General features: G+C 41.7%; 1 protein-coding gene across 1 annotated transcript; it reads left to right on the top strand.

Annotated features, from left to right (window-relative positions):
• Positions 1-3096: 3096 nt before the first annotated feature.
• On the top strand, positions 3097-11088 carry UBE2J2 (ubiquitin conjugating enzyme E2 J2). Its single transcript, XM_003212245.5, has 7 exons — positions 3097-3334; positions 4882-5012; positions 5235-5275; positions 6107-6209; positions 6321-6459; positions 6907-6987; positions 7740-11088. Exons 2-7 carry the CDS (start codon positions 4882-4884, stop codon positions 8022-8024), a joined length of 780 nt encoding a protein of 259 aa, XP_003212293.1. The 5' UTR covers positions 3097-3334; the 3' UTR covers positions 8025-11088.
• Positions 11089-11821: the final 733 nt, after the last annotated feature.

The raw sequence follows: 11821 nt of genomic DNA on the forward strand, positions 1-11821 counted from the left end.
GAATGTACACCAAGAAAGCTTTCCCCTCTACTTAATATTTTTTTCCCCTCAAATTCCCTCTTCCTTTTTGACAGAACACATACGTTTCCTCATCACACAAGGACACAGTGAGGCCAGTGATGTAAGTAATGCATTTCTTATTACTTAATTTTGAAAAGTGGCTTAACATAAAGCACCCTGATTCTCCTCTCCACCTCTGGCACTTCTCAGTGGAGTCTTCCAGAAGGTTTTGGCAGCAAACATGAGCAGCCTGAACATCGACTTTGACTTGATAGGTCAGCAGCAATTACCTGTGAAGCTCCATTCAAGACATCCTCTGCTTTGCCCCTGCGGCTAGGTTTGTTCTTTGTTCAAGAATGTCATCTGCTATATATATCTGTTACACATTAAATACAATATTGGAGTACAAATAGAGTGAGATTGTATTTTCTTGCTGTTGTGATGAACAAGAGCAGGCTCACTTTAATCTGTCACAGACTTCAGAATACGCCCCGAGCACCCCTCAAGGGAAGATTCTCTGGGACACGTTGTCATGAATATTCAGTGTAAACTGAGAGATGGGATGCCATGCTGTTATTCCGGGTGCTATTGGAAATCATGCTGCCTTGCTGTCTTATTTCTGATAATCTCTTACATATATTTATTTTTCAAGTTACTCAGAGTCTGTGCTGGCAGACATAAATCCTAAAGTCATCTGTGTTGCTTAGTGACCTCTGTAGGGCAGGAAACACTTCATCACTGAAAGGCTCAGCTGTGCTGGGAGCAATACCTGTAGGTCATGCAGAGGAATATTGGCTGAAAGAAATGAGCAAATCAGACCATCCAGTGAGGCTCATTTTGTGTCTCACCGAAGGAAAACAAATTGCTGCTCTATTCAGCCTCAATACTTCAGGACAAAATTGTCATTTTAAAGAGGGAACAAAAAAAAATGTTTAGACACAAAAACGTGCTTTGAAATTCCAAGTGATCTCCGTGAAGAATGATTAACTGTAAGGACTACCTTTCTTTAATGGGATTTCAACAGCAACAAAACCACAGCCTTTATAATGGCTTCTGAAGACATACATCCATCTTGCAAAGTAATAGCTTAATAACATTCTAATACCAGGCATGCTGCACTTTAGATATAAAAGGCAATCATACAAATGTCAAATGCGGAAGCAGTGAAAGGCTCTGAGTGAAAGCGATGAACAATAAAGAGAAACTGGTATGTCATAGCTCATCTCTTGGTGATGTCATTAGGCCACTCATGGCCACTGATAGCTGTGTGCCAATTATCCTTTGGGAAGCACAGGATGGAGAGGTGAATGGGAGCAGAATCCTGGTGATGGAGTTCGTTATCTAGTATCAGGGGAATAAACAAGGAAGAGGAGTGACCTTTACTCTGACTCAGAAACAGGCTGGAATTAATTTGTAAGTACTAATAGCTTCACGTCAATCATCACAAAGGAGGTCATCCTGTCCTTCACCAGGCAGGAGAGGAAATAAAAAGGAAAAAAAAAGCTCTGGGTTCAGCAGGTTTATTGAGGATTCCACCTGTGGTGCTCAGGCTAAATTTGGGTCACCTGAGGCCAGCGATTGCCTGCTGCCTCTCCAATTTATTCTGTAGAAAATGAAGTAAAATCCAACAGAAGTATGATGCCTGGAAATATTCACCTGACCTATAAATGAACAACATTGATCATTATCATAAAAGCAGTGATTATGGAAAACATGGATTATGATTCATGTTTGGCATTTGCTGCTGCAGAACCTTTAAGCCAGAGAGCTTGAAATACATGACGCTCAACAAATGATTAAGCACATATGCTTCAACTAAAGGCAGATAAATAATATTTGCCTTTCTCTGAGCAGAAAATTGTAGCTTCAAAGCAACAGAATGATTGCTTCATGATCAACAACGAATCAGTGAGACTTGGGAACCATCACAGCCCTTACGTGCAACTTCAGATAATGATCCAGGTTGAAGTTGTTTAGGAACAAGTTATCAGTTCCCTATCAAAACAAAATGATGGGGAACAGTTTCCCAGGAAATCAAAAGGGTCTGGCTTCTTCAAAATGGTATAATCTACTGGATAACAATGCACTGTACTTCTGGAACACTGTTAAGCAAACATGCGTTATGGTGACAAAATATCCACCAGAGGGAGGTTACTCAGTTTTAAGTGAGGAACTGCCTCTAGCTGAAATGCATAGGACAACTTCATTCAGTAAATGCCAGTGTGGTAGTTAGAGCAATGAGACCCCTCAGCTGGAGAAAGAAACACCTGTCAATGAAATGGAACCACATTTAGACAGAAGGCAGCAAGGTGTTTTGATACAAATGGTATTCATTGGTCATAGGCAGGCCTGGAAGGGAGGCATCTCACACACACTTGAAATTAGAAGGGAATTCAGGAAGGCAGAACATAATTACTCGAACGGAACCTGGCCAAGAAGTTTGTGTTAACATCCTGTACTCTTACAAAAAGATCTGTGAAGGAACCTTGGTCAGGGATATCTCTAGGTCTGAATGCACACTCAGACTGTGAGGAATGGGATCAGTCAGCATACCATAACCAAAACGACCCTGAGTGATTTAGTTCCTATCACAGCCCGCATGTGTACACGGGGAGCTGCAGCTGATGGAGTGATGTGGAACCACTTCAGACTGAAAATATTCTCCTGCATTTATAAGGTTCAGATTTTCAAATTTCTTTTGTGAAATCAAAAGAAGGAAAAAGACTTGTAAAAGTTTTGCATTTCCCTGAATGAAGACAGATACTTTTAAAAGGCAAGACTGAACACAGTTCAGCAACGTGTACTGATGCTCAAACAGCACAAAACCCAAACTCTGAGGCCCTCCAGGTAACAATGCCCAGTTCACACAGTGTAAATGAGAAGCACAGTGCTTTTCCCTCTGGCTGCTGACAAACCACCCAGAGAACGAAGCGCTCCAGCAGCAGAAAGAACAAAAAGCTGCAATACGTCTGCAGGCTCCTGCTGCCCTCCATTGGGCACACAGGGGAAGCGCCCGCTGCGGAACGGACAGCAGAAGTCAGCCGACCCGGAAGTCAGCCGACCCGGAAGCACGCACACCGGAAGTGGAGCCGCTCATTTCCGGAAGCAGACGGCAGCACTGCGCCGGCTCCGCCTCGCCGGGCCGCCATCTTGGTTGGAAGCAGCGGTCGTGCCGCAGCGGGAGGTGCTGGGGTCTCAGCCCAGCCCTGCCCGGCTCAGCCCGGCCCGCTGTCCGTTCTCGGCGTTCCTCCTCTCTCTGCTTTCCTTGCTTGGCCGCTGGCTGCAGGCCGGTGGAGCGACCCGGCGGTGGAGGGGCCTGCTTTAGCAGGGAGAGGTGAGTGGGGCCTGCAGGGCGAACTCGAAGAGCGGGGGCTTCCCATCCTCCGCCTCGAGGGACCCGGAGCCGAGATGAGGGCAGGCCTCCGTCTCGCCGTTTGCCTTCTTTTCCGGTCTCCTGGGAGCTGCCTTTCCGTATTTGGATCGCTGGGATCGAATGGCCTCGGTTTAGTTCCTGGTCCGCCTGCCTGTGTTGTGTTGATGGAAAATCGGTGTCCTCTGGTAGCTTCTGTAAACGTTCTGGTTTGTCTTCAGTGTTTAAAATGCGAAGGGTCTTTCGGATAAGGCTCCAAGGGGTGTAGGAACCCCAGTAGTTGTGCATTAGTCTGGACGATTTCAGTCTATTTTCGCTAACTGTGGTGAAGGGCACTGTTACAAAGCTCCCTTTTTTTGTTCTAAATTAAAAGGCATGATTTAATCTCAGCTTTAAAGTCCAAGCTGACTTCTCTAGAATTTTTTTTTGTTGGTATTTAAAGAGACGTATTTAAAGAACGTGCTACTTCGTTCAAGAAAAAATACTGTATGTTAAAGTGACTTACAGTTCTTTTACGGAAAGCCAGGTTAAGAGTGTTTATTTTGAGGAGGGTTTTTTGTATCTGACCACACGTAGTTGTTGTTAGTGGTATAAATGTTCTCTAGAAATATACTTCACTGAATGTATTGAATTGAGTAGAAAGCTTTAAGGTATTTTCTAGTGTCCAACCCTGCTATCACATGTGAAAATGATCTTTCTATAAAATGTTCATAAAACCTTTCCAATTTTTCCCCTGAATCTCTAGAGCCTTGAAAGAAACTGACTTGCTAAGTAACTTGTTATGCTTCTGTGAGGGAAAGTGAGCTAAGTAGCATTTACTAATTGATGTCTGCTCTGTAGATGCATTGCAAGGGCTGACACATTCTTTGTCTTGAAAACAGCATGGATTTTCCATTCTTCACACTGAATTGCCTCATTTTGGATGAAGTTCTTTGTTTGGAAGGGAATAATCTGCCTCAGAAGTTCTCTTAACTGAACCCTAAGCAGGCAGCAGATTGAACTTAAAATTCTTCCCTCTCAAAGCCAGTAATGCGATTACTGTATTATTTTTTTTTTTTTTGCTTGTGATAGAGTAAATGAATTTAAATCACAGGCAGATTTGCATCGTGGATGTTGTAACTAATTTGGGAAATGAATTATTGAAAAGGACTAAGCCCTTTAAAACGTTATGGCCGTGATTTGTGCCCAGCCTAAGCCCAGGAATGGCTGTTAACAGTTTAAATGGGTTCTGTAGTGCAGTTCATTTTCATGATAGCAATTCTGTGCACATACTTACACAGCAGTATTCTGGAAGGGGTATTTTTCCCATTTGGGTGATGTACAGCTTCTCTTGGGAGTGTGTTGGTTAAGACTGTGTGTAATTTCTTGCTACTTAAAAGTTATGGTGACTGTTTTGAAAAAGTGTCTGGTAGATATTGCAAAAATTGGAGCTGTATTCAAGAAAGCATAATAGCTCTACACCTGCTAAGATTGTATTGAGATTGTATTTGTGTATATTTTTTGAAAACCAGATGAGCAACAACAGTAATAAGAGAGCACCAACGACAGCAACACAGAGACTTAAACAAGACTACCTTCGAATTAAGAAAGATCCAGTGCCTTATATCTGTGCAGAACCCCTCCCATCTAATATCCTTGAATGGTAAGGCTTAGAACGAACTGTTCATGCACTTGTGGAGAGAACAAGAGTTTCCAGGTCATCAAGTCTGACTCCCTCACCCCTACGGATTGTAGGAGAGTCTTGGTTTTGGGAGGTGACATATGAAACTTCTTAAAGTGATGCTAGTCATCATCTTTTCTAGAGAAGTTGATGGCTGATTGTGTGAAGGCTCTCACACTGTTTGTGTTTTCTCCTTTGTCTTAGGCACTATGTTGTCCGGGGACCTGAAACAACTCCTTATGAAGGTAAAGGCATGAAGCAAAAGTGGGCATTGGTTGGCATGTCTCAGTAATTGCATGGCTTTTGAATTTGAATGGGCAAAGCAGAGCTATGGTAAATAGCCCTGAGAACTGTGAGTGCAGTTACAAAGCAGTCTGTGACTAGCATGGTAGCTTATTGAAGAGTTAGGGGTGCAACTGTTAATTTTTCTCTTTGTATGATAGTGAAACCACATTATGTTACACCGAAGATAGATAACTTTCTATTAATTAATTTAGGTAACTCGTTTTAGGACAGTCAAAATAACTTCATAAAGCCTCATTTTGTTAATATTTCATCTCTTAGGGTTTTTTTAGGATGGTTTATTTGCCTTACTGCATGAGCATCTCTCACTGAACTGAGAGCTGTATTGTCTTTATGAACTTCTTTGGAGAATTCTGAGGACCAGAAAAAGCTGTGTTAATTTTGTGTGGTTCATTGTTCATGGTATCTTGTGGAGACTTTCACAAGATGCTTTTGAAGTTCAGGTTCTTCGTAGATCTTCACTTGCAGTTAATTGTGTTTGTGATAATCTGAAGCATTGGTGTTGTGCTAAATATGCTTTGGCTGATGTTCCTTAAATGTATGGCAGACTAGAAAACAGAAAGTAGTGTTTGTAATACAGATGTGGGGGAATTGTCTTCAGAGTAAATGAGCTGCAGGTGTGGGTTGTTTTAGAGGCACAAAATGATGTGCTTCATCCCTCCAGTGTGAGGAAGAGAGGGAAACAAATAAAGGGTTTTATTTAGCCCAATTTGAATACCTTTAGGACTTCATCTTAATGCAAATTAAGTAATTCATCTCTTTGTGTAATGCAGGTGGCTATTATCATGGGAAACTAATATTCCCCAGAGAATTTCCTTTTAAACCTCCTAGTATTTATATGATTACACCTAATGGAAGGTTTAAGTGTAATACAAGGTAAGGATTTTCTTCTAACACTTCAAGCAATAAGCACCATTTTTGCAATATGTAAAGCATGTAGTAGTTCTAACAACAAAAATAAAATGCCTTTTTGTCTTGTCTTTTTAGGTTATGTCTTTCAATCACTGATTTCCACCCTGATACGTGGAATCCAGCTTGGTCAGTCTCAACAATCCTGACAGGCCTCCTTAGTTTCATGGTGGAAAAGGGTCCCACCTTGGGCAGCATAGAGACTTCAGAGTTTGCAGTAAGTTCCACGTTGCACGATGTACCTTTTGGGCTACTTTCAGTTTAGGGACTACTGAATGTGACCTCTAGGTTAACACAACAGTGACAGCTGATGTTTTGATATCTTATCTGCTGCATGTGATGGGCGGGTGAATCGAGGCAGTTTTGGGCAGCAGATTTCTAAGTAAAATTTGAAATGCTTTTTTGCTGAACTGCATGGATAGGACTTTTGCTGCTTGTAGTGGCAGGGATGCCAATACAACACACTAATCCCATAAGATGAAGGATCAGGAGTAGAGATTGAGTTTAAAAATGCCTAATGTACAGAATAATATTGATGGGTATGCAGTTGCCAATGGTGTAAAGTATCTAACTAGTTTCTACCATTTGTGTGGGAAGGAACCAGATGCAGTGTTGAACTGTATTAATTTGGTTTATATGCTCATAATTCTTCTTTCCTTCACAGAAACGACAACTTGCTGCACAAAGCTTAGCATTCAATTTAAAAGATAAAGTCTTCTGTGAGCTCTTCCCTGAAGTGGTGGAGGTAGGGGCATTCCTTCATGTAGTAACTTGGTTTTCTTTAGCTTTTCACCTTCTCTGTGTAGATCTATAAGCTCGTTGTTTAGGACTTTTTTGAGATCTGTCTACTTTTATCAATCTTAGAGGCCTTTTAAAAGTCACTTTTGCACTGTGAAAGAATTAAAAGCTTGAATCCTGAAATTGAACTGTTTTGCTCTTAAACAAAGATCCACTGTCTAGGGAATTGAAACACATACTTAGAATCATAGAATGGCTTGGGTTGAAAAAGACCATCTGGTTCCAACCCCCTGCTGTGTGCAGGTCGCCAACCAGCAGCCCAGGCTGCCCAGAGCCACATCCAGCCTGGCCTTGAATGCCTGCAGGGATGGGGCATCCACAGCCTCCTTGGGCAACCTGTTGCAGTGCCTCACCACCCTCTGGGGGAAAAAACTTCCTCCTAATATCCAACCTAAGCCTCCCCTGTCTCAGTTTAAGACCGTCCCCCTTATCCTATCGCTATCCACTCTCGTAAACAGCTGTTAGTATTTCATATTGTTGTTATAGCCTTGATTGCTACACGTGCAGCAGACATGGCTATGATGCCAATATTTTAGAGTTGTGTGTAGTCTGCTGAGTTGAAGTAGGACTAATCTTTGTGTAACTGGCCTTGTAAGAACTGAAGTTCTGAAATCTGTTCAAAACACACAAAAGCTTCACCACTTTCAGTTTCAGCTATTCCCTTTTTTTTTTCTTCTTTTTTTTTTTTTTTTCCTCCAGGAGATTAAACAAAAACAGAAAGCACAAGAAGAGCTCAACAGCAGACCTCCATCCCTCCCTTTACCAGATGTTGTCCCTGATGGGGAAGCACACTATGGTCAGAATGGAATCCCCCTTCTTAATGGGCACGTTCCATTGGCACCTGCCAACCACCCTGGCCTCCAGCAGGCCAACCGTAACCATGGACTCTTAGGTGGAGCTCTGGCGAACTTGTTTGTCATAGTTGGTTTTGCAGCCTTTGCCTACACAGTCAAATATGTACTGAGAAGCATAGCGCAAGAATGAGGAGAATAAATCCAAGACCAAATTAGATGTAGTTGCTGAGTGAGTGGGACTCTTTGGGCATCTGACTTTTGACACTGGGATAAACATTTTGTGTTACCAAATCACAGGTAAAATCTTGGTTGGCTCATGTCTTGAGTTTGGGAAGTGGAGTATGTTCAGTTAGTCAGAAAACTAAACGAAGTTCTGCTCCCAGATCCTCTTGTCAAGTCAAAGCATTATTGATGAAACACCAACATTTCTAGTGCTTTGATTTTTATAGCACTTCTCCATCTGTTATTTGAGATTTGAAAATCTGAAGCAAATAAAGCTTTTTACTTCATTGAACAATTTTTAAAAGTTCACACGTGGTGCATATTGTTTTAGTTTCATTAGGGAAGAGTCTGTACACAATTGAAGGTGAGTCAAGTGGAGAAAATGCTGGCTTCATAAGGATTTGGTTCATGTGAACATGGATGCTACAGAAGATAGGTGTTTTCATTTTTATGATAGAATGAACATCATTGCATATCTAGTCAGTAGTGATTAGATGAGTGGGGAGAATAACACTGTGTGTGTTTGATGTGCTGTCTAAATTGTCACCGTGTAATTGGAGGTTTTATTTGGGCTACAGGGGGTGCAGTCGTCAGCCTGGAGGAATGGTTAGCCTGAGAAAAGTGTTTGAATTGCTCTTTAGTGGGAATGGAGGTAGCCAGTGTTGTTTTGGATTCGTTCATTTAGGGATTTCCATTTGGGGAGATGTTATATTTGAAAGCTGTAATACTTTATTGTGATCACAAGGTGCCACTGTTGAAAAATAAAAGTTCACAGACCAATGGAGAGTTGATTACAAATTGAGAACATCTCTGGAATTGCTGGGTTTTAAACACTGAAGTAAACCCAACCCTTGTGAATTCAGTCTTGTCTGAGTAACAAATGAGCCTCTTCAGTGTCAACTGAATTAACCTGAAATGTCACAAGCCGAAGGAAGTGAGCCCCTGGCATTAGCTCTGCTTACTTACTTGAGAATGGGCCAAAAAATCCCAAAGCAAAATAAACAAACCCACAAAACCCCAACTACTGATTTTTCTAAGTTTTTAGAAGCTTTTGGCTTCTAGTTCCGAGTTTGTCTCTGTTCCTCTTCTGCTGATAGCAATACTGTTTGTTGGTGAGATTGCAGGATTGCGAATAAAACAGTGAAGTCTTGAGTATAGTTTGAAAGCCTGAAGTGACTTTTTCAACTCATCCTGCTTTTTTTTCCTGCTTAGTTTTACCTAAATGCTTTTCCAGAGGCGAACATACTGTGCCTTTTAGAATTGGCAATGATGTCTTGTCTTCTGGGGAGGGTGCACTTGCTGTCAATGTTACAAAAAATAAGTGATAGCAGGGTGAGAAGTTCCGCCTCCAGCTGCTTTGTCTTTTGTAAAGAGCCCAATCAATATTACCTCATATACTTAAGATTCTTTTTTTTTTTTTAAACTGTTTTGTTTTCCCTTTCAGATCTATTCTCTCTCTGCTTCTCCTTGGTATCTTGAATTGTAAGCAAAACTAAATGATAAACCCACGAGCCATGCAGTTTAGAGCTTCAGTAAACGTGACCAATCCTCTGCACTGGGTAGGAATTATCAAAGCTAGCAGAACAGCTCTACACTAAAGAAATCTTTGAGCTCTTACTGAGATGAGGGAGGGAGGGGATGGGATGTGGAGAAGGCTGGGTTTTAAAATGTATTTATAGATTTTTTTTTTTTGATTTTGTGGTTTTACCAAATCTTATTTATAACTCTAATTTGCCTCTTGTATGTTCATAATCAGCTCTTGTGAGAGGAGAAGCACCGATTTTATGTGTATCTAGAAACAGTTCTGTCCGTGTGGAGGTACTGTGAAGGAAGGAGGGGTGTCGAGTCTTCCTTGCAGTGATAAGGGTTTTCCAGGTGGCTTGTCAGTGATTTTTGTTTATATTTTCTTCCTCAAAGCAGATGGACCTTTAACTGAGGCTGTTCTGCCTCATAGATCTTCGTATCATTCAAATGTGTTTGTGTTCTCACAATGCCTTTTTATTTTTAACCGTTGACGTCGCCTACAGACAAAAGCTTGTGAATGGTTGTCTATATTTATCTTATGGAAAATCTTTTGTCCACATAACTGAAGACAAAGGCAAGGAGCCCTCGGGCATGGTTTGATTGCATCTTTTGTGAAATGTACCTTGCCAAGGTGAAAGAATGAGTAAAACTGGGAGATGGCACATCACAAAATGTCTTTTAGGAGAAATCAACAAGAAGTTGGCACTAAGCTATGCATGAGGGTGGGTCCCTTCTTTTTTTAAGAAGTGCCACAATTGGAGACAAAAAAACCCCTCTTGTTAAACCCTGGAGATGCTGCATCTTTTGTGAGGATTGGCTGCATTTAAAACAAACCCAAACAAACACAACAAAGAAACCCCAAACCTTACTTTGCTTTTGCAGTTTCTCTTCAGTACCCTGGATTCAGAGAGATTGGACAGTCTTTTTGGGTGCTATCTGTTGAAAGCTAGGAGCAATATCTGATTGAATCCTTGCACTTCTAGCTTTACAGAATGTCCATACGTGTCCTTGCTCCTTGCCTTTGGTAACAGAAGATTTATTCCCTTTTGTGTAGTTTGTCATTTTTGTTGTTTCTTTTTTTAAAGCATTTATAATAATATGCAGTATCTGATCTTTTTGTTACCAAAGTCAGTAGGTGGAGTAAACCATTCTTTGCCGTGCAAAAATGTTACCATGCCCTGAAGCAGTGCATTACTTGATGTAATAAAAGCTGTCCCTCAGTGTCCAGTGATATTGGAACAAATGGTTGCCCCTTCACTTTCATGCTGCAATTTCACAGATTGCTGTAAGATGGTAAGGAAGTTTTGCAACTTGAATTGTGAGACATCTCAATGATGGCCTTTAAAGATCTCATGACTTTAACGATCCTGGATTTATGTGTAGTCTCTTCTCCCCCCCAAAATTTCAAGGTCACAGGAATTACCTCACTTCAAGCATGTACTGAGGAGTAGAATTGACTGCATTGTAAAGTTGTTTGTTCATAATAAACATTCATGATACAATTTAAATGTTCTGTGGGACTGTTTCTGGCAAAGGGATCGCTGGGAAGGAATCGAAAATAGGAAGCAAAACCAGGTTGGGATTCACAAGGAACCTCTTATTAGTGGAAAGCCCTTTGCACCAGCAGCCTTATTTCGCACCTTGGGCACTCTGAAAAGCCCAGAGGGGAAGAAGCCTGGTTCCTTTTAGATGTTCCAGTAACTCGTCGCTTCTACGGGTTTGCCACCAGGTGGGGTGGTAATTCCATCTGCTTTTGGGCCAAAGGCAGCTGGATGGCTGGGACTGCACGTGGTGGTGGGAAGCAAAGAGGTGCTCTGGAACACAGGACAGGTCGGCTGGAGTGTTTTGTGGAAGGAAAGAAGTCTGAGATCGCGTGCTTTCATTCCAAAGCTGCTCTTGCGTCTGCTGTTGTGTTTAGGTTTGTTCTAACAGCTGTTGTGTATTGCCCCATTCAGCTGGAGTTCACAGCAGGTTGGCACTGGGAAGCTTCAGATTCACACCAGGTTTTTATCTGCCTATGAAGCGGTTGTGGGTGTCAATGAATGGTAATGTGCCTTCTGCATTGGCTTCAAAACTCTTCATCTCTGCACCAAGGCTCTGATATTATTCCTTCTATCTACACTGGACAACACAGAAAATCCCAGCTTTTTGCCTTTTGGATATTGTCATAATTAGGAAATGTGGGATTACTGTGAGTAAAAGGCAGGTTGTGTAAGTGGGGATGGAGGGCTGTAGTCACAA

The sequence above is a fragment of the Meleagris gallopavo genome, chromosome 23, assembly GCF_905368555.1.
Source record: "Meleagris gallopavo chromosome 23, MGAL_WU_HG_1.1, whole genome shotgun sequence".
NCBI lineage: Eukaryota > Metazoa > Chordata > Aves > Galliformes > Phasianidae > Meleagris > Meleagris gallopavo.

Bases quoted from the DNA above. Each gene is read 5' to 3' on its own strand.
- UBE2J2 (XM_003212245.5), top strand. From the start codon at position 4,882: ATGAGCAACAACAGTAATAAGAGAGCACCAACGACAGCAACACAGAGA. The intron at 5,013-5,234 runs GTAAGGCTTAGA...CCTTTGTCTTAG, and splicing joins CCATCTAATATCCTTGAATG to GCACTATGTTGTCCGGGGAC. The intron at 6,210-6,320 runs GTAAGGATTTTC...TTGTCTTTTTAG, and splicing joins AGGTTTAAGTGTAATACAAG to GTTATGTCTTTCAATCACTG.